This window comes from Balaenoptera acutorostrata, chromosome 11 (genome assembly GCF_949987535.1).
Source record: "Balaenoptera acutorostrata chromosome 11, mBalAcu1.1, whole genome shotgun sequence".
Lineage (NCBI taxonomy): Eukaryota > Metazoa > Chordata > Mammalia > Artiodactyla > Balaenopteridae > Balaenoptera > Balaenoptera acutorostrata.
In genome coordinates, this window is record NC_080074.1 from 7,635,628 (window position 1) to 7,661,452 (window position 25,825).

The 25,825-nt window shown below is 55.5% G+C and overlaps 2 protein-coding genes across 4 annotated transcripts; one reads left to right on the forward strand and one right to left on the reverse strand.

Annotated features, from left to right (window-relative positions):
* Nucleotides 1–3,671: 3,671 nt before the first annotated feature.
* PMM1 (phosphomannomutase 1) lies at nucleotides 3,672–20,661 on the forward strand. 3 transcript variants are annotated; one of them, XM_057556872.1, is made up of 8 exons: nucleotides 3,672–3,833; nucleotides 5,941–6,058; nucleotides 7,188–7,264; nucleotides 7,396–7,487; nucleotides 7,683–7,782; nucleotides 9,929–10,004; nucleotides 10,821–10,936; nucleotides 20,397–20,661. In XM_057556872.1, exons 1-8 carry the CDS (start codon nucleotides 3,747–3,749, stop codon nucleotides 20,505–20,507), a joined length of 777 nt encoding a protein of 258 aa, XP_057412855.1. In that variant the 5' UTR covers nucleotides 3,672–3,746; the 3' UTR covers nucleotides 20,508–20,661. The 3 variants fall into 3 exon arrangements, with proteins under 3 accessions (XP_057412855.1, XP_057412856.1, XP_007189182.1); XM_057556873.1 differs by having other exon boundaries at nucleotides 3,673–3,833; nucleotides 20,406–20,660; XM_007189120.3 differs by lacking the exon at nucleotides 20,397–20,661 and adding an exon at nucleotides 11,320–11,854 and having other exon boundaries at nucleotides 3,675–3,833.
* Nucleotides 12,083–25,424, reverse strand: CSDC2 (cold shock domain containing C2). Its single transcript, XM_007189121.3, has 4 exons — nucleotides 25,158–25,424; nucleotides 15,847–16,145; nucleotides 14,676–14,798; nucleotides 12,083–14,089 (listed from the first exon to the last, which is right to left on the reverse strand). The coding sequence occupies exons 1-4, from the start codon at nucleotides 25,323–25,325 to the stop codon at nucleotides 13,927–13,929; spliced, it is 753 nt and encodes a 250-aa protein (XP_007189183.1). The 5' UTR covers nucleotides 25,326–25,424; the 3' UTR covers nucleotides 12,083–13,926.
* Between the last annotated feature and the right edge of the window lie 401 nt (nucleotides 25,425–25,825).

The window sequence follows — 25,825 nt, forward strand, 5'->3', positions numbered from 1 at the left end:
CAAACCCTAGGAGGAAAAAACCTGCCCTGCCCTGTGGGCCCCACCCTACAGCTTCCAGATCCCAGAACCAGGGGTGGGACCCAGGTTATCTGCATTTACCCAGTTCCCTAGGAATTCTTAAGCAAAGGAACAGGTATTGACTGTGAGATATCGGAGATTAATCTAGGCAGTTCCAGCCTCACCAACAGGCTCTAGACTAGGTGGACCCTGGGAGGGGTCTTGGGACCTGCCAGCACCCAGAGTCATAGAAACCAGATCTAGATGGAACAAGAGGTGCAGAAAAAAGAGTTCAGTCTTCCCTCCCATAGAGATGGTTCCATTTGCTATGTGCATCCTACAGAAAACAAAAGCTTCTTGAGGGCAGGGTTCTTGTTTTGTTCCCTACAGTGTTCCTGGGACCCAGAGCACAGTGTCTGGCACAACAGTCGTTTAATGACTGAACCAAACTCTGTCACAGGGCCTGGAAAGAAAGACAGATTTTTCCTTTTGCCTCTCCAGCATGGCTCCTCAGCTGGACACAGTTATTCATACTGTCCTTAAAATTTTTTTCTTGATATTTTGTTCATTATCTAATTTTGATTTAAAAAAAAATTACATTAAAATGCTATTTGTTGTAAATCAACTATACTTCAGTAATTTTTTTAAAATGCTATTTGTTTTGATTACTGAGCTTTTTGGTACCCTCTTAAATTTTGTGCCTGCAGAAAGTACCTCACGCAGGTGCTACGTGCAGTGCATCCCTTTTTCTGCACCAAGTGGAGACAGTAACATCTCCTAGAGATGCTGTCAGAGTGAATGAAGGTATGTGATCAAGTGTCCAGTATGGGGGCTGGCACATAGTAAGGGATCAATAAATATCAGTTATTACTATGTCAACTAAAGAAAAACACACAACCTAAAAGCTGCGAGTTATGTTTTATTTGGGGAACTTACTGAGGACTATAGATGGGGAGACAGCCTCTCAGACAGCTCTGAGGACCTGCTCCAAAGAGGTAAGGGAGGAGCCAGGACATACAGGAGTTGTTTGCTGGAAAAAACATCAAAAGATTATTGCTAATCACAAAAAAAACAGACATCTCAATTATTTTACTGCTTTTCTGTATATGGGAAGATGCAAGAGTCTGGGCTCACTGACATTATTCCCTAGATACGCATCTTTATTATCTAGGACCAGTCTCCAAAGTACAGAATGCTTCCTGTTTTCCTCCATCCCTGAATTCCCCTCAGGGCCCACCATGGTGTGAGGCGTGGGGGCGTCTGCAGTGGCTGACGGCTTGATCTTTCTAGAACTGAAATGGCAGTCAACGTTCTTCGTTTACTGGAATGGCAGGCAACAGTCACTGTCTGCAGGTGGAGATTACATCCCCATTTGTATAGATAAAGAAACTGAGGCCCAGCAAAGGAAGGTGACCTGTGCAAGTCCCTATGGTTATCAGGGGCCTCACTGTGGTTCTCCTGACTTTGCCTCCAGATATCTCCTCAGGGTACCACAGCTACCAAGACAGAAAAACAAACAGGCCTATCAAAAGTATTGTGCACATCAGTGCCACTCATAGATGCGTGGAGTGTGTGTATGACCAAAACTCCCAGAGCTGATCACAGGCATCAGGGCAAAGATGGTGGATGTAGCAAAAACGCCTGCCTACCTAGGCACGCTGGCAAGCTGGCAGGCAACCCACAGGAGTACAGAGGGGAGTGGAGGTGGGCCTTTGGCTCTGGCTTCTGGAGGAAGAAATAGAGAATCTTAGAGAAGACGAAGCTGTGGCTAATGCATTTCCAAGGGGGGAAAGGACTTTGAAATTTGCCATAATACCAACATCCAGAGACAGTCTGCTACTTTTCCATTAGAAAAATGGGATTATGCTTTTTCCATGTTAAATATTCTACAACACAGATTTTCAAGGCTTCACAGCAATTCATCTTACTGATGGATCGATCATAATTAATTTAACCAATCCCCAATTTTTTTCCTTTTCTTATTTTCTAAAAGATGAGGACTTCCCTGGTGGCACAGTGGTTAAGAATCCGCCTGCCAATGTAGGGCACACGGATTCGAGCCCTGGTCCGGGAAGATCCCACATGCCGCGGAGCAACTAAGCCCGTGCACCACAACTACTGAGCCTGCGTTCTAGAGCCCGTGGGGCACAACTACTGAGCCCGTGAGCCAAAACTACTGAAGCCCGCGCACCTAGAGCCCATGCTCCACAACAAGAGAAGCCACCGCAATGAGAAGCCCGCGCACTGCAATGAAGAGTAGCCCCTGCTTGCCACAACTAGAGAAAGCCCGCGCGCAGCAACGAAGACCCAACGCAGACAAATTAATTTTTTTAAAAGTTGAATTGCTGGCTCAAAGGGTCTGCACATTTTTAAGGCTGTTGACATGAAATAGCCGTTTAATTAGTAACAGAATCAAGCACATCTATACAAATTCTTCTTTGGAGAGGGCCTGCTATGTGGGCTTTTTTATATTTATTATTTCTTTTTATGTGTAAAGCAACCCTACAAAGTAGGTGGTGTTCTTCCCATTTTACAGATGGGGACACAAAGCCTCAGAGAGGTGAAGTGCCTTGTCCAAAGTCACATGGTTGGTGAAGCTGGGAAGACACCTAGAACTCACTCCAAAGTCAACGTGATGGTTAAATAGTTGTGAATAGAGAGGTGTCCAGGAAAGCTTCTTTTTTTAATGAATTTGTTTATTTATTTATTTATTTTTGGCTGCGTTGGGTCTTCCTTGCTGTGCGCGGGCTTTCTCCAGTCGGGGCGAGAGGGGGCTACTCTTCCTTGCAGTGCGCGGGCTTCTCATTGCGGTGGCTTCTTTTCTTGCAGAGCACGGGATCTAGGCGCATGGGCTTCAGTAGTTGTGGCGCAAGGGCTCAGTATTTGTGGCGCACCGGCTTAGCTGCTCCGCAGCTTGTGGGATCTTCCTGGACCAGGGCTCTAACCCATATCCTCTGCATTGGCAGGTGGATTCTTTTTTTTTTTTTTGGCAAGAGTATTCTTAATCACTGCACCGCCAGGGAAGTCCCAGGAAGGTTTCTTAAAGGAAGTAAACCGTTAGCTGCGCTTTATGTGGTGGACAGAATGACAGCGGGAGGAGTAAGGGTCGGGGCAGGCCGATTGGCAAAGTCCAGAGCCTTGAGAAAAGGCCATCAGGAGTTTTTTGGTTTTTTTTTTAGGAGATTTCTTAAAGCTCAAGATTTGTAGGTCAAAGGCATTAGCAGGGAGGCGGTGAGTCCTAGAGCGATTGATGTCCGCTGAGACAGTTGTGGACGCTGAGTCCCGCCCTCCCCCCAGGGACTCGGCACTGCGAGCTCGAGACCCCGCCCCAGTCCAACCACTTCTCGGTCAGCAGCAATCGGACTCATCCCGCCAAGGGCCAATTCTGGCCCCGCCCCTCCCTTCCGGGTTCTATCCCTCACTTCCGGCCCCAGGCCCACGCCCCACCTCCGTCTGGTTTGGAACAATCCGACGGAACCTGCTGGGCTCTGCTCCTCCCTATGCCACGCCCCTTCTCCGTCTGGTGCATTCAGAATTATCCTCCCGAGTCAGCTCAGGCCCCGCCCCTGCCCCGTCCGTGCCACCCCCTGCCTCCGAAATCAAGCCCTGACCACGCCCCTTCTTCGTTTGGCGAGGTCGGGCTGGCCTGCTGGTCCCGCCCCTCCCAGGCCCCGCCCCGTCTAGACTCTTCTCAAAGCCGCTCCGGCGGCCGCATCCTTCGACTCAGCTGGGCGCCGGGAGTTGCAACTATGGCGGTCACCGCTGAGGGCGCCCGCAGGAAGGAGCGCGTCCTCTGCCTGTTTGACGTGGACGGCACCCTCACGCCGGCTCGCCAGGTAGGGCCCCGAAGTTCAGAAGCTCCCGTCGGGAGTGTGACGCGCACACCCGGAGGCCGAATGTGTGGCCTGCAGCGGCGTGACCCCAGGCCCCCCGGGACCATGTGTGGGATGCGGCAACACCCGGCCCCTGACACCCCCGGGCCTTCTGCTGGGAGTGATGGGAACCCGGTTCCCCACGTCAGAGCCCGCGAGCGTCCGCGCCCACGTTCTGCCCGGGAGCGAAAGGGTGGGTCGGATTCTGGAGGGAGGAAGCTGCGAGCAGGGGCCTAGTCCCCTCCCCACCCCACCAGGCCTGGCTCCGGGGCGCCCCCGCCTCCCCAGCCGTGGCTCCCACCCCATTTCAGCCCTAGGACGCACCGGTAGCGCGAAGCTGGCGTCTGAACCTAGGGTTCCATACAAGACTCAGCGCACCCAAGCGTTAGATCCCCATCGGTGGGGGACAAGGGGGTCTCGGAGCCATCCCACCTGACCTTTGCAAGATTGGGCCTGCGTTTAGTTTCTCAAACCCCTCCCCTCCTCTCCCCCCCTTCCATCCCCATCCGCCTCCTCTCCGAGGGAAGGATGGCGGGCTTCTGTACCATTTAGGCTGTTTTGGGGCTCCTTCCACCTGGAGATTGGGGCGGTGCCTAGTCTGGTCCCATGGGGATATTGTGGTACAGGATGGGTGGGAGTGCAGTTTTCCTTCTAAAGACATCTCACTGGGTTGTTGATGATCCAACCTCTGCTCCACACACTGTTTTTCTCCCTCTGGATCTCACTCAGGATGAACCCCCAGACCCACCCTCACCATCTGGGTGCATGGATAAGCAGGCCTCTTTCTTGCCCTCCAGTCTGGGTCCACCAGGACCTACTGAGGGATCTCCTAGAGCAGGGAGCCAGCAGGTCTAGGTTGCAGGGCAGAGGCTGATAGGAACCCAGGTCTTGGCCTCCCCTCCCCTATGTGAGGGCCCTGGGGGCACAGGAAGCAATCAGGCCACCTGGCCTTCCAGCAGCTCCCAGGGTCCTCAGGGCTGGGAGGAAGAAGACAGTGGAGGGAGGGTAGCAGAGTCTAGGAACAGCCCCTACACCTCCCTCTGACCCTTAGCTCCCCTAACCTAATAGCCTAAACAAGAACAGAGTGTCAATGCTGTCCGCCCACCTGGATCTGTCCTTAGCACTCTTAAAAAGTTAATTTTTAATTGTACACGTATTTACGAAGACATTCTCTTGTAAAGGATGGAAACATAACAGAGGAGGGTAAAGTCCCCTCTGACTAGTCAGGATCCCAGGCCCAGCCCCATCCCCAAAGTTCTAAGGTTTTTTGTGTGCGTTTGTTTTTAGTTAAGTGGCATCATACTGTGTGTGCCTTTCTGCAACTTGCTTTTGACAATTAACAGCATGTCTTGGGGCTCTCTCATGTTGGAAGCACAGCCCTGCTTTATTCTGTGTAACCACAGTATAGAATTTCAGAGCAGGTGTGTGCCACGCTCCGACTGACTAGCTTATTTGCAGTTTTTCACTGTTATAAACCATCCCAATGAACATCCATATACACCTGGGCAATTCTGTGTGACAGGGTATTTGCATTTAAAGTTTTAATAGATTTTGCCAAATTACCCTCCAAAGTGACTGCACCAATTTACACTCTCACCAGCAACATATGAGAGTGCCTGTTTCCCCTATGTCCACCCTAGATATTGTCAGCTTTGAATAGCTGAATGTTTGAAAACATGGATTATAACTCATGAGTTTACATTTCCTTGGTGGGGAATCTTTTCAAGTGATTAGTCACTAGTTAACTGTTCATTTCCAAGCACTATCTCATTTAATCCTTAACAGTGACGTGGTTGCTACTCCACGTGGTTGTTATTATGATCCCCATTTTATAGATGGGACAACTAAGGCAAAGAAAGGCAAAGCCATTTGCTCAGGTCATCCTGGTATTGGGGGACTTGAGCCAGAGTTTGAACCCAAGTGCATCTAATTTGGAGATCTGGGTTCTAAACCTTGACCTGCCTCAGATCTGGGTGGAACATGGTCTCCCAAGATTCTGAGCACTGAGTAACGTCTAAGTGGCGGTCCCAGACGTGTGGACAGAATGCTGTGCTTCCCTGCCCCCCTGCAGAAAATCGACCCTGAGGTGGCTGCCTTCCTGCAGAAGCTGCGAAGAAGGGTGCAGATCGGTGTGGTGGGCGGCTCTGACTACTCTAAGATTGCTGAGCAGCTGGGAGAGGGAGACGAAGGTAAGAGGAGCAACCAGAGCCAGTTCCATATTCGGGGTGGGGGTGGAAGGAGGGGGGAGTTCGTGAGATCCCTGGAGCAATGTGCCTTCAAAGACCCAGTTCTGCTTCCGTGGGGCAAAGGAAGCAGAGTGAACAGCCAGGTGTTTCCTTCAGTGATTCAACAAACATTTGGTGAGCACCTACTATGTGCCCGGCACTGTGCTGGGCTTTGGAGAAACAGCAAGGAACAAAGCAGACAGAATCCTGACCTTACATAGTTTATGTTCTCAGTTCTCCCTGCTGAGTCTTGATTTCCTCATCTTTAAAATGGGCCTAATCAGTAATGGCTACCATTTGTGGAAAATGACCTTGTGTTAAGTTCTTTTCATTTAATCCTCACAACCGCGCTTTAGGGTGGGTATGATTACCCCATTTAACAGAGGAGGATTCTGAAGTCACCCAGGAAGTTGTGTGGACCCAGAGCCCCTTTTCTCAGCTGAGTTCCCGGTTTCAGCTCAGTTGAGGCAAATGCCTCCAGTTCCTCAAACCAGAGACTTCCTTGACTTTTCCCTTTTCCCCTCCTCCTCGTTTATTCCATCAGCAAGTCCAAAATGTCTCCCTGTGTCCATGTCTCCATCTCCATGGCCCCACCATAGTGCAGGTGGTCACCTCCCACCTGACCCTGCAGCAGCCTCCTGGCTGTGCTCCAGCCACTTCTTGTGGCAGTCAGAGCCGAAAACTCCCCTTGCAGCCAGCCTTGATAGCACAGTGATGGAAGTTGTAAAACGAAAGGGAAGTCCCCATACAGAGGGGCCGTGAGAGCGCAGAGCAGAAATGACGTCCACTGCCGGGAAGTCCTGGAGGGCTTCCAGAGGAGGGAGCTGGATCTTGGAGAAGAAGTGAAGGGGGAGGGCATCCCAGGCAGAAGGAGCTGAATGAGCGAAGGCCCAGAGCGAAGCACACTGGCTTGTGTGCTTGTTCAGAAAAAACCAAGCTGCAGAAGGCGAGGAGGCTGGAAAAGCAGGTTCTGGATGGAACAAGTGTGCTTTGAATGCCAGACCAAGGGGGGTGGGTTTCATCTCTCTGCTTGGCTCTGGGTACCTGGTCTCACTCTCTTTCTTTCCCCCCTGGCCTCTACATGGCCCTGAAGTCATTGAGAAGTTTGATTATGTGTTTGCTGAGAACGGGACGGTGCAGTATAAGCATGGACGACTGCTCTCCAAGCAGGTCAGTGCCCCCCTTCCCTGGGGCCTTAGGACCCTTTTCCACAGTGGAACAGTCCCTTGGTGGCTTCTGTCCTGGGCGGGGGGGAGCAGCGCTGTGCCCACCACACTCAGAGCCCTGTGTCCCTTGCCCAGACCATCCAGAACCACCTGGGGGAGGAACTCCTGCAGGACTTGATCAACTTCTGCCTCCGCTACATGGCCCTGCTCAGACTGCCCAAGAAGCGGTGAGGTCCCACCCAGCCTGTGTCCTGCTCCTCCTGGGCCTGAGTGAGGAAAGGGGCAGGTCTCTCAGATGGGCCCTGACTTGCCTGTGGGTGGCTTCTTGTGCCCCCTGATGTCCAGGTGGGGCTGGATTTGAATTCAGGGCCCTTCTCCTTCTCTCTGGCTCTCTGCCCTCCCACCCGCCCCCTCCCCACCAGTGGAACCTTCATCGAGTTCCGGAACGGCATGCTGAACATCTCGCCCATTGGCCGGAGCTGCACCCTGGAGGAGCGAATCGAGTTCTCCGAACTGGACAAGGTGCCACCAACTGCGCAACCTTAGGCTATAGGACCTCAGTCACTCAGCCTCTCTGAGCCTTTATTTTCTCATCATTGAAAAGGATTGGGGGGTGGGGGTGGGTGTTCTGATTCAACCAGTACCCTTTTGGATACCTACCATGCGCCATGGTTGTAGGCACCTCTGCGTCTTTCCAGCACTGCTGGCTTCCCTCCCTTGGTGACCAGCACCACCGCCCACTTACTTACCTGAGCAACACCTAGGGCATCATTTCCACCTGCCCACCCCCATCAAGTCCAGAAGTAACGTCTAGGGTTTCAGCCTCCAGAGTTGGTCTCAGATCCCTTCGCCTCTGTGTGTGCCTCCACCCCCTGCCATAAAGCCCTGCCAGTCAGCTCTCTAGCAGTGCCACTGAGAAGCGTCTGAAGCACATCTATCTGCGCCCATCCACTCCCCGCTTACAGTCCTTCCATGGGTCAGCTTGCCAACGGGACAATGTCCCAGCTGCCTCCCGCGGTGTCCTGAGCCCCGAGGGGTCTGCCTGGCTCAGGGCTCCCTCTTCAGCCTTCTCCCTGTGCCTCTGTTCTTGGAACACACCAAGGTCCCTGTCGCCTTTGGATGTGCTACCCCCGCTGAACCTTGACTTGCGTTTTGCTCATCATCCCCACCATGTACCCCCTCCCTTTCAGGGATGGAGCCAGTCCACCAAGCCTTTTCACGCCGGCCCATCACTGTCCTTCCCGCTGACCTGCCCTTCTGCTCTCCCCCTGCTCTCTCTGCTCCGGCCATGTCCTCCTTGCTGATTCTAGAGATAGCAGACAGTTTCCTATTTCAGGGCTGTGCCTTCTCACCTCCTTCACATCCGCTCAGGTGTCACCTTCTCAGTGTCACCTTCCCCGAGCATTACACGACACATTGCACCCCCTTGTACCTGCTGATCTTCTCCTCTGTTTTATTTCCTCCCAAGCAGGCATCACCACCCTCTAATCCACTGTATCACCTATTTTTAAATCTTGGTTATTTTCTGTCTCCCCAACTGAAGCTGTAAGCTCCCTAAGGGCTGGGGTTTCTGTGGCTGTTCACTGCTGGATCCACCGGGCCCAGCACATGCCTGACACAAGTGCTTGAGAAATACTTTCTGAATGAATGAAATAGATGATATTATACCCATGTTATGAATGAGGAAACTGAGGCTCAGAGAGAGGAAGTGGCTTGCCCAAGGTCACATAGGGAATTAGTTGCAGCCCAAAGATTTGAACTTGGGCCTCCGCCTGCTGCCCTCTGATGTTTCCCTGAGGCTGGGTGGGACTTGCAATGATGTCCTAGCTCATCCCCATTCCCACCCTGTGCCCCAAGGCTTCGGGTAGGCAGTGCCCACAGGCATGGAGACTTTTCTTGTGGAGTGGTTAAGATGGACCACTGGCTGAGAACCTCCTCCCACGCACATATTGAGAGGTGGCCCTTTCTCAGGCCACCCAGGTTTCTAAACCCAGTTCCACCTCCTACTTGCCCAGTTACCTGGAAAAGTGGCTTCACTACTATGTGCCTCTGTTTTCTCATCCGTAAAGTGGGGATAATCACAGTTCCCATCTCATGAGCTGTAATGAGACAGGACACGCTGACTCTTCCCACAACCCCCAGGGTCTTCTCTTGTCTTTTGGGTCTTGTTTTGCCCTCTTCTGATACTGGAGAGGGACGTGAACCTTCTGATCTCCTGTGTACCCTTCACCAGTGCAGATCTAATATAAATGCTTTACTCTCCTTCAGCCCTACGGACTGGGCGAAGCTGACAGGGCTGAGCCCTGCCCTGAGGTGGACACTGTGACTTGGGACTCAGACTGTCCCATCCCTTCAACCTTCCTCCTCGAGCCTCTGCTCCAAGGCCTCCTTCAGGATACCCCGCCCGTACCCCACTGGCAGGATCTGGCACTGAGTTCAGTTACAGGCCTTTGGGATTCAGGCCCTGGCTCTGCCACTGAGGCTGGGTGACCTTGAACAAGGCATAGCTCCTCTCTGAGCCTCAGTTTCCTCATCTGTAAAGTGGGGGTGGGGGGAGCCATGATATCCACCTGGAAGACTCAGTGAGCTCACATGCATTGTGTGCTCAGCCCAGGGCCTGGCCCACAGCAGCCCACAGAACCTCAGTCTGCTCTCTCCCCTTCTGCAGAAGGAGAAGATCCGGGAGAAGTTTGTGGAAGCCCTGAAAACAGAGTTTGCCGGCAAAGGACTGAGGTTCTCCCGAGGTACGTCAACCCCTTGGAGGGCCTGAAAGGTCTGGTACATGAGCCCACCCCAGGGCCTCACTCCCAAGGCCAGGCTGCACCCCCCAGCATCTTTAGAAACCCCTCCCAGCCCTCCGGGCACAGCAAGGGCAAGCTGAGCCAAAACAGGCAGGAACTCCAGCCCCCCGAGGCTTCCCCACCTAAACCCAGGCAACCCACACCTCCCACCCAGTTGCTCAGGTCAAAAACCAAAGCGTCTCCCACCACCACCTCCCCCTACAGTCCATCCTCTACAGTGGCCAGAGGGATCCTTACGGAAAAACAGACCCTGTCATACCCCTGCTTAGAGCCCTTCAGAGGCTCCTTCTCACTCCTCATGAAACCCAGGCCCCCTCCCTGCACCCCAGGGCCCCGCATGCCTGTGCCGCTGCCCTTTCCCAGCTTTCTGTGTCACTGGGACACTCCACGCCCTTTCCTGCCTTGAGGATTGTATCATTCCCTGGCAACTGCCACTCTGGCTCAGGTCCAGCTCAATGTCACCTCCTTGGAGAGCTCTCCCCTGATCACACCGTCTGGGGAGCGTCCCTCCCCCGCGCCCTGCCCCCTTCATTGACTTACATGATCTGAAAGGTGGTCTGGTCACTTACCACCCATTTCTCCCACCTGGGTCGTAACTCCCGTGAGGATCCTGAGTCTGTCCATGCCCTGTGCCTGGTGCTCAGTAGGCACCCTGGGGTTGTTGAATGAATGAATGAATGAACGAAGGGCCTTGCCCAAGGTCCCCGTGAGCTGCCCCTCTGCTAGCCTCGTCTGCCACCCTCACTCCCACCCCCACAGGAGGCATGATCAGTTTTGACGTCTTCCCTGAGGGCTGGGACAAGCGCTACTGCCTGGACAGCCTGGACCAGGACTGCTTCGACACCATCCACTTCTTTGGGAACGAGACCAGCCCCGTAAGTGTGGCTCAGGCTCAGCCCAGGTCCCCCACACCCCAGGTCACCTCCAGATCGAGGCCAGGACACGGGGTGACAGAACAGACCTCCTGGGAAACTCCCAGAGAACAGCCGGTGCTCACCAGCCCCATTACACAGATCGGAAGGCTGGGGCCCAGAGCTGGCTGGACACTTGCCCCCTGTCACACAGCAAGTCAGGGCAGATCTGATGAAGGAGGTGGGCCTCCTGGCGGTTCTGAGGCAGCAGGAGGAGGGGCAACTGTGTAGGAGCCGGTGTGGGGAGGGGACCCCATGCCGGAGTGGGTGTTGGGCCCCAAACCTGGGCACCTCCTCCAGGCACCACGTGCGTACATATGCCTTCACTGCCCTTCCTCTGTGTGCAGGGTGGGAACGACTTTGAGATCTACACAGACCCCCGGACTGTTGGCCACAGTGTGGTGTCCCCGCAGGACACGGTGCAGCGATGCCGTGAGATCTTTTTCCCAGAGACAGCCCATGAGGCGTGACCAGGGCCCACACCTGCCCCTTGGGACTTCCAGAGAGCTCTGCCCGGGCCTAAGAGAGCCCCTGGCCCTGGTGTCGGGGGGGCGCCAGGGCCCCTCCTCTGGCCCAGGACACCTGCCTCACGTTACCTGCTGAAGGCCCACCTCAGTGGGCGCAGGGTCTGTGCGGACAGCCACCCCCAGCTGGTCAGCTCTTGGCGGGCCTGGCTCCCGTCCTCCACCCCGATGGCCCTGGCTGCGGCTGCTGCTCGTACTTCTGGACAGAACAGGTTTCTGTCTACGCGGGAAGCGTGTGCGAGTGTCGGTACGAGATAGAGCCCGCGCTGCTTCCCTGCCCTAGATGGGGCGCAGAGCAGTGGGGAAGGGGCATACTTGTGAGAACTTGATCTCACGTATACTAAACTTCGTGGAACGAGGTGTGGAGTCTGAATGGCTATTTGGCCCCAGTCACAGACGCTGTTACAGCCCCGCCTTTGCAGATGAGGAAACAGGCACAGATGGCAGGGACTTGCCCCAGGTCACACAGGGAATCTGATGCAGTCGAGGAGGGTGGGCCATTGAAGCCCCAAACAAGGGCTGTTTGGGGTGTCCTCCCCCAGCCCCTTCCCCTGGGACCCAGACAGACAGGCAGCTATGGGCCAGGTTGAGTCACAGTTGAGGGTTTATTGCCAGTGTGAGGAAGGATGGGGGAGTCCAGGTGGCTGGGGGGTCTCAGGAGGTCTGACTGGACACTGTGGTGCGGCCCCAGGGCTGACGTTACCACGGCCTGCTTCCTGGTTGGTGCCTAAAGCGGGGGGCTACTCCCGGTGTGTGTGAGGCGAGGGTGTCTTGGGGGCTCCCAAGAGTTAACCTAACGCCAAGGAAGCCAGGGAGCCTTGTTCCTCAGGGGAAAGGCCTCAGGCCTTGCTAGAGTAGCCCCAGCTCAACGTCGGGGTCAGGCTGGGCCATTCTGAGTTTTAGGGGGCTGGCCACCTCATCTTAGCAGCTCTGGTCTTCCAGCCTCTGTGCTGGGGACGGGGGTGAGATACACAGACCTCAGCTGGTGTCTCCCCTGGGGCCTTGGGGCACCTACAGGGCTGAGGATCCTCCTAGACAGTCACTGACCCCCACATCCTTGGCATCTGTTTTACTCAGACTGGGTTTCATAAGGATCACTCCCTGGCAGGTCCTCCCTTGAACCCCATTTCTTCCCCCATCAGGTGATGTGCTCTCTGGAGGGGAGTGTGGTGGGAAGGTGGGGTGGGATGGAGGTAGAGCCCCTCCTTCCTGACCTCCCAGGCCAGGCCAACCCCCTGCCCAGGAGTGAATGCACACAAACACATCCTGGCCCAAAAGGAAGAGGGATACCACACATCTTAAGGGATGGACAAGACAGGGACCACACCTCAGCCACTGGCCTGTTGGTGGCCAGTGGGAGCCACTATCCCATGGCTTTGGGAAGAGGGTCCAGCAAGGGGGGCTGCAGGCTGGTGGTCTCCCAGGCTGAGAGCTATTCTTGTGGCTGGCGCGCCTGAGGGGGTGTGTGTTCGTCCATCGCTGGGTCCTCAGCGGCCATGCTGGCTGGGCACGGGCAGAGCATCAGTGGGGTTTGTGAGTCAGGGCAAAGGGGGTGGCCCCACCCAAGCCGGGGGAGCCGTGCCCCCACCCCTCTGCAGACCTTTGCCTCCCCAGGGGGGAGGGGAGGCAGCAAGGCTCAGCGAGGCCCAGGGAAGTGGACACAGCCTCAGTTTGGGGTTCCCAGAGCCACTGCCAGGCTGAGGAGGAGGGGCTGGCCAGCAAAACAGGAGCCCCCAAAACTGCCTTCTGCCCCCAGGCCCCTCTTTCCTGCCTCAAGTGTGCTGAGAGAGAGCAGGAAGGAGGGAAGGCTGGGCCTTGGCCATGGGGGGCGCAAGGGGGTGGCCTTTCTGCCCCCAGGTTTCACCCTCTTCCCAGGCAAGAGGCCGGGAGGCTCCCCCAAAGCACTCAGTGGCCTGGCTTCTGAGGGGAGGGATCCAGGTCACAGTGGGAGACCCCAGCCCGGGGGGAGGTGGGGTGTGTGTGTGAGTAGCACAAGCAGAGTCTGGCCCCCGGGGCCAGGCCTGGAGCAGAGGCACGGGAGCCAGCTGGTACGGGGGGCAGGGCCCACTGCTGCCCCGACTCCCAGCCCAGGCCTGACGCAGGCCCTCAGAGGCTCAGTGGACACGCAGATGGGTGTTAGGAGGGCAAGAGGGTCCTGTGCGTATGTGGCAGGGAGGGGAGGAAGGAGAGAGAGTGAAAAGCAGGGAAGGCAGGTCTGGTGGCCTCCCACCCGGTCCAACTCACACAACAGTCACGGGGTGGATGGAGGCATGCACTCACGTCCACAAGCACAGACAGACAGACGTGCACACCGAGGCCGCCCGGGGGACTGGCTCAGCCAGTGCCGTGGGGCGTGGAGCTGGCTGCTGCCCATCTACCCTGTGTGCGCCGCCCCCCCCCGCCTGGCGGCTAGCACGGGGGCCAGCCAGCCTAGGAGCCCACGACCTGGCCGGACCACGTCTCGTGGGGAGTGTGTGGAGCCAGCTGGGTGAGCACCACCTCCACGGCTTGGAACTTCTGGTTCTTGGGCGGGATAGGGCACATCTTGTAGGTCACCTCGTCGCCTTCCACCGGCACGTACTCCCCCTCGATGCTGGTGGCGGGGAGGGGGTGTCAGCCCAGGAGCAGGCCCCCCCCGGATGCCCCCTGTGGTCTGGCCTGAGGGCAGCCTAGCCCTGGGCCTAGTTAGGCCAGGGAGCCTGAGCCAGCCTCTCTTCTCAGAGCCTCAGTTTTCTAATCTGTAAAATGGGAATCATAAACAGCCCCTCGCCACGCTACAAAGTGAGATGCAAAAGGGCTCAGGGAGGTTCCCAAGGCTTAGGGCTCAGTGACTCCACAGGTCACGCCTGGCATTAGGGCTGGGGGCCAGGCCTAGACCACCTCCCACCTCCTAGCTTCCCTCCAGGCCGAAAGACCCAGCCCTCTCAGCCCCCGTGATGCGGGAACAGGATCCCAGGACTCAGGCAGTGGTTCCCAGGGCTTCTGGGGTCTGAGTGCCCCCTGTCCATCTGGCCCCAGCCCTCCCCCACCCATGCCCCTGGAGGCCCTATGAGAGGAGAAAGGTGCCAGGAGCACAGACTTCAGCCAGTGAGGGGAGAGGCCTAGGGAGCGTTCTGGAGGCACTGCTAGGAAACTGCAGCAGGGGCCCAGCCAACAACGGGGAAGGGGGAGGGACTCACTCAGACACATGCACGAAGATGTCCTCTGACCCGTTCTCCGGGGTGATGAAGCCGTGGCCCTGTGAGCGTGAGAACTGCTTACAGACGCCCTTGAACACGGGGCCAGCCGAGGCACGGGCTGTCCTGAAGATAGGGTAGGGGTATTGGAACTGTGGGCTGGGGACCCCCTCCCTGGACCCCCACAGCTCTCCCGGGCCCCGTCTGCGGGGCCTGCCTCAGCGCTGTGGAGAACCCTCCCCAGGCCAGAAACCACCCATAGAGACTAGTTCAGTCCTCTCATCATCCCATTGGACAATAAGGAGACTGAGGCCCAGAGAGGGGAACTGGCTCTCTCAGGGTGCACAGCAAGTGGGTCTCCTGACTCCCAGCCAGTGCCCCTCTCTCTGTACAAGACCCTCCCCTCGTGAGGTTACATGGATTCCTGTTGTAAGATTTCAAAGTGAAGAATGTACAGCCTAGGCTTGAATAACTCCCAGAACGAGGAGCTCACTACCTCCTGAAGCAGCAGTATCCATCCTGTTCACTTATTTGTCATTCATCCATTCGTTCATCATTTATTAAGCATCTGCTCTGTGCCTGGTCTTGGGTTGGACATGGGACAATCAGCACTTGCCCTCAAAAACCCCTCCTTTGACCAAACCATGTCAGCCTCCCTATGGCTCCCACAAAACCCTTCCCCAATTTGACTCCACCCCGTGACCTACCCCGAAGACCCGGGACTGGTCTCTGTCCAGCCTGCCCGCCTCTCTCCAAAGGTCCACCCCATGCCTCTGCTTTTGCCCAGGCTGTTTCATCCACTGGGAGCACCCAGCTTCCTTCTTCACCTGATACATCTTCCAAACCCAGCTAGGACATCTTCCCTGATGCCCAACATTGGGTCCTCACGCCCAACCCGGCCAGGTGTAGTGAATGGTGGACAAATTCCCTCTGGATTGTAAGCACCTTGCAGGCTGAGACTTTGCCTTATTCATCACTGGATCCCCTGGTCGGGAGCTCAATACAGCTTTGTGGAATGAATGAATGCTAGCAGTTACTGGAAGGTCCTTACACAGCTGCCCTGTCCTCGGGTGAGGACAACAGGGGATGGAGGAGGAGGGGAGCTGGGCAGCCCCGACTGGAGCCCTGTCCTGGGGGAGGACCACCAGAGCCTGGGCGAGGGGCAGGTACTCACGCTGAATACGTCCTGGTCCGTTTGGTGGGCAGGGGACTGGGCAGGTCCCGAGATGAGACACAGCCTCGCTCCCAGACCCTGCTGCCCTCCCGGTGGAACGGGAAGGTGGGCCAGACAGGGGACTTGGGGGAGTGGAGCGGGGGCACTACCGGGGGTGGCGTGGGCTCCGAAGTCATGGTGGAGCCAGTGGGAGAGCCTGGTGGGCTCCCAGGAGCAGGGGCCGGTGAAGGGCTTGGGCGTCCTTGCGGGCAGGGCCCGGCCTGGCCCTGCTCGGCGGCCTCACCAGCCACAGGCTCCGTCTGGAAGGGGGAGAAAGAGGTACAGGTGAGTGTGGTCCAGGGTGGGCAGCTTCTGGACACAAGTCTGGAGGGCTGGGCCTGCCTGCTACTCCTGACAGAGTGAGTTCAGGCCACTCACAGCACCTGCCTGACTCAATATCCTCCCCAGAAAGACAAAATGGTCATAGAACCTTGCTGTGGGCTGAACTGTGTTCCCCTAAAATTCACATGTTGAAATCCTAACCCCTCCAATATGATAGTATTTGGAGATGGGGCATTTGGGAGGTAACTAGGTTTAGATGAGGTCAGGAGGGTGGGGCCCCCATGATGGGATTAGTGTCCTTAGAAGAACAGACATCCCGCCACCGCCACCGAGAGCTTGCCTCCTTTCTCCCTGCCTTGTGAGGACACAGCCAGAAGGGGGTGGTCTACAAGTTAGGACGAGAGCTCTCCCCAGACAGAGCCAGACCATGCTGGCACACTGATCTCAGACTTCTGGTCTCCAGAGCTGTAAGAAGTAAATGTCTTGTTTAAGCCCCCAGTCTGGGGTATTTTGTTAATGGTGATCCAAGCTGACCGAGACTAACCAAAAATCCTTCCAGCTTGAAGTTCAATTCTTTAACTTGGGGCCCTAAGAGGTGGGATGGGTAAAGTGGCCATTGATCCGGGACACAGTGTGGCACAACTGCTAGCAGTTTCAAATCCACAGACCTGGATCTGAATCTCAGCTTTGTCACCTGTAACTTGGTGACCTCAAGCAAGCCACTCAACAGTTCCAACATGGCAGGTGGGAATGTGGGCGAATGTGGACCCAAAAGGTCTGGGTTTGAATCCTGGCTCCTCTACCTACCAGCTGTGCAGCCTTGGTCAACACTCATAACTTTGACTTGGTTTCCTGCTCTGTAAAATGGGGATAATGTTGGTTCTTATTTCGCAGAGAGGTTGCTGTGAGGATTAAATGACTTTCTACATGCTTAGAACAGGACCAGGGCATGGTGAGCTCTTAGGAATGTTGGAGATTTTTCCTGAGCCCCAGGTTCCCCCTCTCTAAAATGAGGTTGAGAATGCTTACCATGCAAGGCTGCTGAGGTTTTTGTTTTTTGGTCACACCACACAGCTTGTGGGATCTTAGGTCCCGGACCAGGGATTGAACCCAGGTCCACGGTAGTGAAAACCCGTGTCCTAATCACTGGACCACCAGGGAATTCCCCTGGTTGCTGAGGATTCAATGATTTAGTGTGTGTGACGGCATCTGGCGTCTTGTAGGTACCCAGTAAATTGCTATTATCAGTGCTAATCAATAGAAATTCCCCAGTCAACAGCTCAGTGCCTGGATGACCTTAAAAAAATTCATCCTATATTTTTCTCTGCAGAGGAAGAGAATGTAGTTCCCCCACCCATGCACTCACCCCCCCTCCCCCTCCCCAGGGGTTGGAAAGTCTTGGGCTCCAAGAGACGCTAGCTGTTGATTGAGCCTGGGGCGGGTGGCCTGCCACAGTGGGGCCAGGCAGGACGCCTGGACCAGGAGAGCTCCAGCTCCGCTGCGTGTTAGCCGTGGACTTGGGTAGCACTTCCACTGGCCTCAGCTTACTCATCTGTATAATGGAGCTGATAAGCCCTGCCTCACAGGCTAAGGTGAGGCTTGGCTAAGTGGGGGGGGATACAAAGAAGTGCCCATTGTCCATGGTCATATAAGAGTGAGGGTGACGAGTTCTCCACCTCCTCACCCCCATTCCTTCACTCCCCCCCCACTTCACCCAAAGGCCTTGGGGCCAGAGGTGAATCCCTGAACTAAGTCTCTTTCTGGCCTCCATCTCCGCCCTGCCCCGCCCCCCAGGGAAGAGTTTAGGACTCCAGAGCCCTGCATGGACTAGAAGAGCCGAGGGGTCACCCCATTCAAACCCCCCTCATTGGAGCAGGTCTCCTGGCCACTGTTCAAGGTCACATAGCAAGTGGGACTTTTCTGGGTCAAGGTGACGAGCTGGCTCTGCCATCCCTGGGGGTGGAGATGCAGCCTCCCTCCTCCCCAGCAAGCCCCCCGCACATCCCCTCCGGCCAGGAGAACTGCCGGGGGTGGGGTGAGAATGGCCCCTCACAGCCCCTCATGCTGACGTGCAGTTTTTCTCTCTGAGCCCACTTGAGGAGGCAGGGATGGGCCAGGTTTAGCATTTTTATCCCCATTTTATTTTATTTATTTATTTATATATTTATTGGCTGCGCCGCCCCGCGGCTTGTGGGATCTTAGTTCCCCAACCAGGGATCGAACCCGGGCCCTTGGCAGTGAAAGCATGGAGTCCTAACCACTGGACTGCCAGGGAATTCCCATGTCCCCATTTTAGAAAGAAGAAAACTGAAGCAGTCACAGAAAAGCTTGCACATGAATGTCCATGGCAGCATTATTCATAAAAGCCTCAAAGTGGAAACCACCCAAGGGTCCAACAACAGATAAATGGATAAACAAAATGTGGTTAACCATAAAGTAGAGTATTATTCAGCCATAAGAAGAAATGAAGTACCGATACGTGTTACATTACAGCTGAGCCTTGAAACCGTGAACCTTGAAATCATGATGCTAAGTGGAAGAAGCCAGTCACAAAAGACCATGTATTTCGTGATTCCATGCGTGTGAAACGTCCAGAATAGGCAGACGCATAGAGACAGGAAGTAGATTAGTGGTTCCAGGTTTTGGGGAGGGGGAAGGAGAATGAGTAGTGACTGCTAATGGGTACAGGGTTTCTTTTGGGGGTGATGAAAATGTCCTAAAATTGACTACAATGATGTTGCACAACTCTGTAAATATACTAAAAGCCGTTGACTTGTCCATCTTAAGCGGATGAATTATATGGTGTGGGAATGATATCCAATAAAGCTGTTACCAAAAAGGAAGACAGGCAACAAAGCTACCCAAGATGACACAGCCAGGAAAGCAGGAGATGACGGGCCCTGCATCACAGCCCTGGGTGCCTGCTTCCCTAACTGGGTGAGGGTGGCCGGTGGCAGGGAGAGAAGCTCGGCCTCCCTTTCTCCAGGAAGCAGGGCGGCGTGGCCTGCCCACTGCACAGTTTTCCCAGGCCTGGTATTGTGCTTGGCGGTGACAGCCTGTGCTGGGAGGTCATGGCGGGTGGAGGGGAGGCAAGGAGGTGGGGGAGGGGCAGAGGCAGCCCACGGTGGTTACCAGGGAGATGCAGCTGAGCTGGGCCCTGCTCTGGCCAGCCAGGCCTCCAGACCCAAGACTGAGTGAGCGTGGCTCCCAGGTCCCATGCAAAGCGGGCAGTGGGGAAGGGGAAAGAGGCACTGATTTTCCAGGGCTAGGGTTGAGGGCAGCCCCCCTCCTTCCCTTCCCCCAAATGGGCCAGGCAGCAGAGGGGGAGGAGAAGGGGATGGAATAACAGCAGCAACAGACATTCATCCCCTCTAGCTCCCAGCCCACAACCCCACCTACCCAGAGGGGCTCCCAGGGAGAAGGCGGGGAGTTGACCTTCGGGCAGGAGTTGGGGCTGGAGGGGCAGACGAAGTAGCCCCCACAAGTGCCAAGAGCGCTGCTCTGCGATCTCCCCTCTCTCCTTCCTCTTCTGGAAAATGGGGATTACAAGAATCCCTCCTCCGAGAGCTTCAGTGAGGATGACATGGGATGGAATGGGGGAAGCGCTGGGTGGGTGCTGGGTGAGAGGTTGCTCCTTCCGGACAGGGTGGCTAAGTTGGGCATGGAGGGGAGAGGGAGTGGGCGGAAGGAGAGACCCGCCAGCCAAAGCCACCCTTTATGCTCATCTTCCCTGTTTCCCCAAGGACTCACCCACACACTAGGTCCCGCACTGCCCCTCATAGCTTCTCCTTTCATTTAGTTCCTGCAATAGTCCTTTAAGGCTGGTGCTATTATGACCCCATTTTGCAGATGAGGAAACTGAGGCTCAGAGAGGCTGTCACTCACTCAAGGCCACACAGCAATTAATGTCTGAGCCAGGACTTGAACCAGGGGAATCTGACTCTGGAGCCTTGGAGTGGGAAGTCAAGAGTCCTGGGTTCAGCCCCGGCATTGCTACTGACTTGCTGTGTGACCTTGGACAGAGTCTTACCCTCTCTGGTCCCTGCCAGAGCCCTGGACTTGAAGGAACTGCACAGTGCAGGGCAGCCTGGGAGACTAGGGAGAACGGAACAAGGGGGTGCAGAGCAAGCCTCCAGTTCAAACCCTTTCTCCAGAATATTGCCACAGAAGGGGGCAAGTGAAGACAGGGCTTTTATTGTCTGAATGCTATACACAGTGTTTACAAAAAGTCTTTACAGGACTTCCCTGGTGGCGCAGTGGTTAAGAATCAGCCTGCCAATGCAGGGGACACGGGTTCGAGCCCTGGTCCAGGAAGATCCCACATGCTGCGGAGCAGCTAAGCCTGTGGACTACAACTACTGAGACTGCATGCTGCAACTACTGAGCCCGTGCGCCTAGAGCCTGTGCTCTGCAACAAGAGAAGCCACTGCAATGAGAAGCCCGCACACAGCAACGAAGACCCAACAGATCCAAAAATAAATAAATAAAATAAATTTTTTTAAAAAGTCTTTACAGAAATTATTTTCCATTTTTAAATTTCCCAGTTGCCCTCAAAGGTTGAAATTACAATTGTTTCCATTTTACATATGAGGAAGCTGAAGATCAGAGAGGTTAAGTGACTTGCCCAAAGTCACACAGCAGGTAAGTGACAGAGGCCAGATTTGTCTGAAAGCAAATGGTGCTTTTCCTGCGAGGATAAATTCTGTTCCTGGTTCAGCCAAGACAAGGCTGAAGTCTTCCCAAAAGAACTTTCCCTGAGAAAGGGGAAATAAACTCCGAAAGCAGAGAAATAGATGTGTCTGTAGAACATGTGTTTCAAGTCAAACAGAGCTAAACCCTAGCTCCCGAGGAATTCGGTGTGCCCATCTGGGGGCATCTCTGGCCTAGAATAATGCCCTTCAGAACTAGCAGTTGGAGGGCAAGAGGACAGCTCAGGACCCAGAGGGCCCAGGATTGAATCCTGGCTCTACAGTGTTCTAGCTGAGTGACCCTCCCTCTCTGAGCCTCAGTTTCCCCATCTGTCCAATAGGGCAAATCGTAGCACCCTGTCCAGGTTATGAGGGGAGCTGAGGAGCTGTGTCAGTGGTCCACCTGTGAGTGTTTTGGTTCTGACCCTGCCAGCCAAGATCCTCTTCATTTCCCTGCAAGAAGATCAAACCCCAGCAGTTCCACAGACAAAAGGGCCAGGGGAGCTGAAAACAAAACATCAGGGCTGTTCAGAGATAACCCTAGGCAAGGTCGTGATACAGCTTCACGGGGCTGTGAATGGTGACTCAGCCCTGACAGCAGGTGGCCATCAACCTGGTGTTGGGGCTCCTCCAATTATCAGCTCCCCCAAAAAGAACGGGGCAGGAGATGGCCCTCAGAGTCCTCTGTTGACCAAGCGAATCCCTCTCCTTCTGGGCAGATCAGGGAAAGCAAGCTGGCTCAACCACCCAGGGCTTTGTGACCTGGGGCAAGCACCTGCCCTTCTCTGGGCCTCAATTTTCTCCTCAGCTACATGAATCTTCATTGGTCCAGATGACTCATGAGGGTCACTCCAACTCTCCTCTGAGGTTGTCAGAAGCACACACGTCACTGAATATGATTGCCAGGCTCTGGGACAACAAACAGGAGAGGAGCCAGCCCTGCCCTTAGAGGGCCCCAGTCCACTGGGGGTAGCAGATACACAAGTAGAACATAGGGTGGTTAGTCCTGATACGACAAGATCACAGCCACAGGGACTTCCCTGGTGGCGCAGTGGTTAAGAATCCGCCTGCCAATGCAGGGGACATGGATTTGATCCCTGGTCCGGGAAGATCCCACATGCCGCGGAGCAACTAAGCCCGTGCTCCACAACTACTGAGTCTATGCTCTGGAGCCCACGAGCCACAGCTACTGAGCCCGCGTGCTGCAACTACTGAAGCCCGCGCGCCTAGAGCCTGTGCTCCGCAACAAGAGAAGTCACCGCAATGAGAAGCCTGTGCGCTGCAACAAAGAGTAGCCCCTGCTAGCCTCAACTAGAGAAAGCCCGCGCACAGCCATGAAGACCCAACACAGCCAAAAATAAATAAATAATAAATTTATAAATTTATTTTTAAAAAAAAGAAAACAAAACAAAATTCAAGTAGTGAGTTTAAAAAAGAAAAAGATCACAGCCACCATCGATTGATTATTAACCGTGTGCCAAGTTGTATGCCAAACACTTTGCCCTGTTTCCTCATTCGTTCCTCACAACAAACCTACATGATAATTCCTGTTATTAACCCTGTTCTTCAGAAGAGTAAACTGAGGCCCAGAGAGGTGAAGAGTCTTGCTGGGGTCACGCAGCCTGTGGGGCACACTTCCGCACCCTGGAGATGTTTTGGGGGGCGGCGCAGAAAGGCCTCGGGTGGGAGGTGGGGAGGGAGGAGCAGCAGGTCCCTGAAAGCTCCTGCCTCCCCTGGAGAAGGAAGAGCAGGGCTTGGGGTTCTATTTCTGGCTTTGTGCTGACTCAGACCATGACCTTGGGTGAGTCACTTGTCAACTACAGCAAGCTTAAAAGCAACTCCCTCAATAAAAAGATCCCAGCCCAAGGCCCCATTGTGGAGGAACAGAGAGGGGGAGGAATGGGTATGGTGGCTTAGAAAGGGGAAGGACAGGGAACACAGGGTGATGGTGGAAGGGCTTTCTGAACTTTGAGGTCTTGTCTGTGATGGGCCAGAGGAGGGTGAGGAAACAGCCTCAGAACCACCAGAGGGAAGCTGGCACTTCCCCGGCCCCTCCCCCTCTCCCAGCCTCCCAGACACTCCTTAAAATACATCAGTGCCAAAGCTGCTCTAGCAGCTGGAGGTGACCTAATTAAACCTGGTTCTTTCCCTCTCCCACAGCGTGTTTGCGTGTGTGTGTATTGAGGGGGGGGGGGGCGCTGCCCCGGCCAATACTTGAGCTTAATTGAGACCCTTTAACTCTCCTCCTTGTCATGTCCCCAAGCTGCCCTGGGGGACTGCTATGATTAAGCCCTTTGGGCTTCCTGGGCATTAGTGGGGGTAGGGATGCCAGGATGGGCACCACGAGATCCATGCTCACATCCCAGCTCCGCCGGGCTGTGTGACCCTGGGCAAGTTGCTTTCCCATCCTGAGTCCCCCTAGGAAGAGGTATGGACTGGTCAAAGTCACATTTAGACTGGCCGAGCTTGCATTCAAATCAATATAACCCCAAAGCCCATGAGCTTTCCAGCGTGCCGTGCCACTCATCCTGGTGACCATCATTTCACTGGCTTTGGGGCAGGGGAAGGGCTCCCCGCTCCCATTGCTTTTTGCCTCCCATCTTAATGCTCTGCATGGACAAAGGTCTGAATTGCCCCAAGCCCTCTTCCCACCAGGCTCTGGGTCGTGGTTTTGCCGGTTGTTACCAGTGGATGTGACCAGCTCAGCTAAGCCCTGAGCTCCCTCTGCTGGTGCCACTCTAGACCAGCCTGCAGGTGTCCCCTCCCCACCAGCCAGCTGTGTGGGACCCCCCAGTCCCCCCTAGGGAGGCCCCCTCCATGGCCAGTGGACTTCTGTGAACATTGCCCATCCATCTCTCTCCAGGCCTGGGAGAAACCTCTGTGGCCAAGATTGTCCCCTGACCTCTCCCAGGCCCCTGTGGGCCGGTTCCTGCTTACACCTGTCTTTGTTTTTTTTTTTTGGAGGAGGGTCAGACAGAGCCAGAGGGGCGGGGCAGATACGGGGAAATAGATGTTTTTGGAAAAGACTTAAAAGAAATGGTGGGGGGAGGTGGGGTAGGAGGCTGGGAGGAGGAAATATCCAGAATTTGGAGGACCCAGAGGCTTCCGGGATGGAGTCAGTTTTGGGGAACTGGCTCCCCATCCCCCAGGGGGCTGGAGACAGCCCCTTCCCAGGGAGAGGTCTCCACTGGAGCACATCCAGGCGGGCATAATGCCAGGCTCTCAGAGAGGTTGCCCACCCTCCACCCGGGCACACTTCCTCTTCCCCTCCCCCAGCCCCAGCGGATGCAGCAGTTCACACTCTGTATTTATTATTGTTCTCGCTCCGCGTCTCCCTCCCCTCTGCCTGGGAAGAGTCTGCAGGCTGGCAGATTGGCAGGAACCTGCTGTCTCCCTTCTGGGTACCAGCATCACCCCTTATCTCCGCCTGGACTCCTTGTGCCAGGGTCAAGCCACTGAGGGACCTGGCACTAACCAAGGCTGCCTGAGTCCCTGAATCCCACGGCAGGGGACCCAGCAGCCCCTGGCTTATCACCCCTGCCCTCCAGGGGCTGCGTCCTGGCAAGGGTGGAGGTTAGAGCCAGACCAGTGGGCAAGGGAGAGGAGTGGCCTTAGGAGAGGCAAGAGTTGCTGGTGGGGTTGGCTCTGAGGCAAAGGGGAAGAGAATACCATGGCCACCTCTCCAAGCCAATTAACACAATTATCCCCCATCGCATCGGGGAAGAAATAGAGTCAGGATGAGACAGCTGCTCCAGGTCCAACTGTCTGCCTGCCCCAGACGGTCCCTCCCGACCCCCAGCCCCAGATTCCAAGGGGAAAGACCCGTTTTGCTCCCTGCTGCACTCTCTTTTCAGTGTCTGGTAGGAGCACAATGATTTCTCCAGTCATTTCTCTCCCCCTGGTTCCCAGACAGGAGGCTGCGGCTTGGCAGGTGTCTGCTGCTCTCTGCTTCTTGAGCCAGACACAAGTCCCAGACACACACACACACACACACACACACACACACACACACACACACACACACACACACACACACACACACACACACACACCCTCTCACAGGGAGCCACACAGCCTCAGCTTCCCCTGGGGGCCAGGGAGAGGGAGGGCAGGCGGCGGGATGGCCCGGTGGGCTCATGTGCTCAGCCGCCTGCCCCTCTTCTGTAAACTGAACGGGGCTGAACCAGCCCCAGGGGAGGTGCCCACCTTCCCAGAGCCCCCAAGTCGCACCTCCCTCCTTCGCCCCTGCCAGAGCCAGCTTCCAGTGTGCCCTCGGTGTGCCCTCACGGTCTAGCCCCTTACCTCTCCCTGGCAGCTGAGGTCCTGGCACTGCCTCCTGCAGCCGGCTTCAGACTCGGCCTCTCTCGCGCGCTTGGAGCTGATGAGCAGGGGATGGGTCTGAAAGATGTGCTGTGTGTGTGACTCCGTGTGTGTGTGTGTGTGTGTGTGTGTGTGTGTGAGAGAGAGCATGCGGCACCTCGGGCCCCTCACTCACTCACACACGCCTTCCTCCTGACGTCAGGAAGAGCAGGAGGGAGGGACCGGGATGGGAATTTGTACTCCCTGCTTAAAGGGACACAGGGCCCCGTCTCCTCTGGCCCCGGTGCCACCTCCTGAGTCAGACGCAGGCAGTGCGAGAGAGTTAGCTGCGTCTCTCAGGGCCCTAAAGCTTCTTTTTCTGGAAAGTGGCTTTTATTGCCAGGCCAGGGTATAATTTGCCCTGCCAGGTGGGAGCCATTGCTGAGGAATGCAGAGGAGGAAGAGCCGGGGACAGCCTGCATTCCTGGCAGTGAGGGAGCAAGTGGGGTGGTGAGTGAGTGTGCGTGTGTGGGGGGTGGGGTGGGGGGCGCGGGGTGGGGGGTGAGTCAGGGAGAATGGAGGCCACAGCAGGGTCGCAGGGACTCTCAGACCTCCCTCTCCCCTCTGTACCCTCTCGCGTCTCCTGCCCTCCACTGGTCTGTCCCTCACTT

Excerpts from the sequence above, each read along its gene's own strand:
- PMM1 (XM_007189120.3), top strand. The coding sequence starts at position 3,747 with ATGGCGGTCACCGCTGAGGGCGCCCGCAGGAAGGAGCGCGTCCTCTGC. Across the intron at positions 3,834-5,940 it reads CCCTCACGCCGGCTCGCCAG|AAAATCGACCCTGAGGTGGC; the intron begins GTAGGGCCCCGA and ends GCCCCCCTGCAG. Across the intron at positions 10,005-10,820 it reads AGGACTGAGGTTCTCCCGAG|GAGGCATGATCAGTTTTGAC; the intron begins GTACGTCAACCC and ends CCACCCCCACAG.
- CSDC2 (XM_007189121.3), bottom strand. The coding sequence starts at position 25,325 with ATGCTCTCTCTCACACACACACACACACACACACACACACACACGGAG. Across the intron at positions 16,146-25,157 it reads ACCTCAGCTGCCAGGGAGAG|ACGGAGCCTGTGGCTGGTGA; the intron begins GTAAGGGGCTAG and ends TCCCCCTTCCAG. Across the intron at positions 14,799-15,846 it reads CGGACCAGGACGTATTCAGC|GACAGCCCGTGCCTCGGCTG; the intron begins GTGAGTACCTGC and ends CCCTATCTTCAG.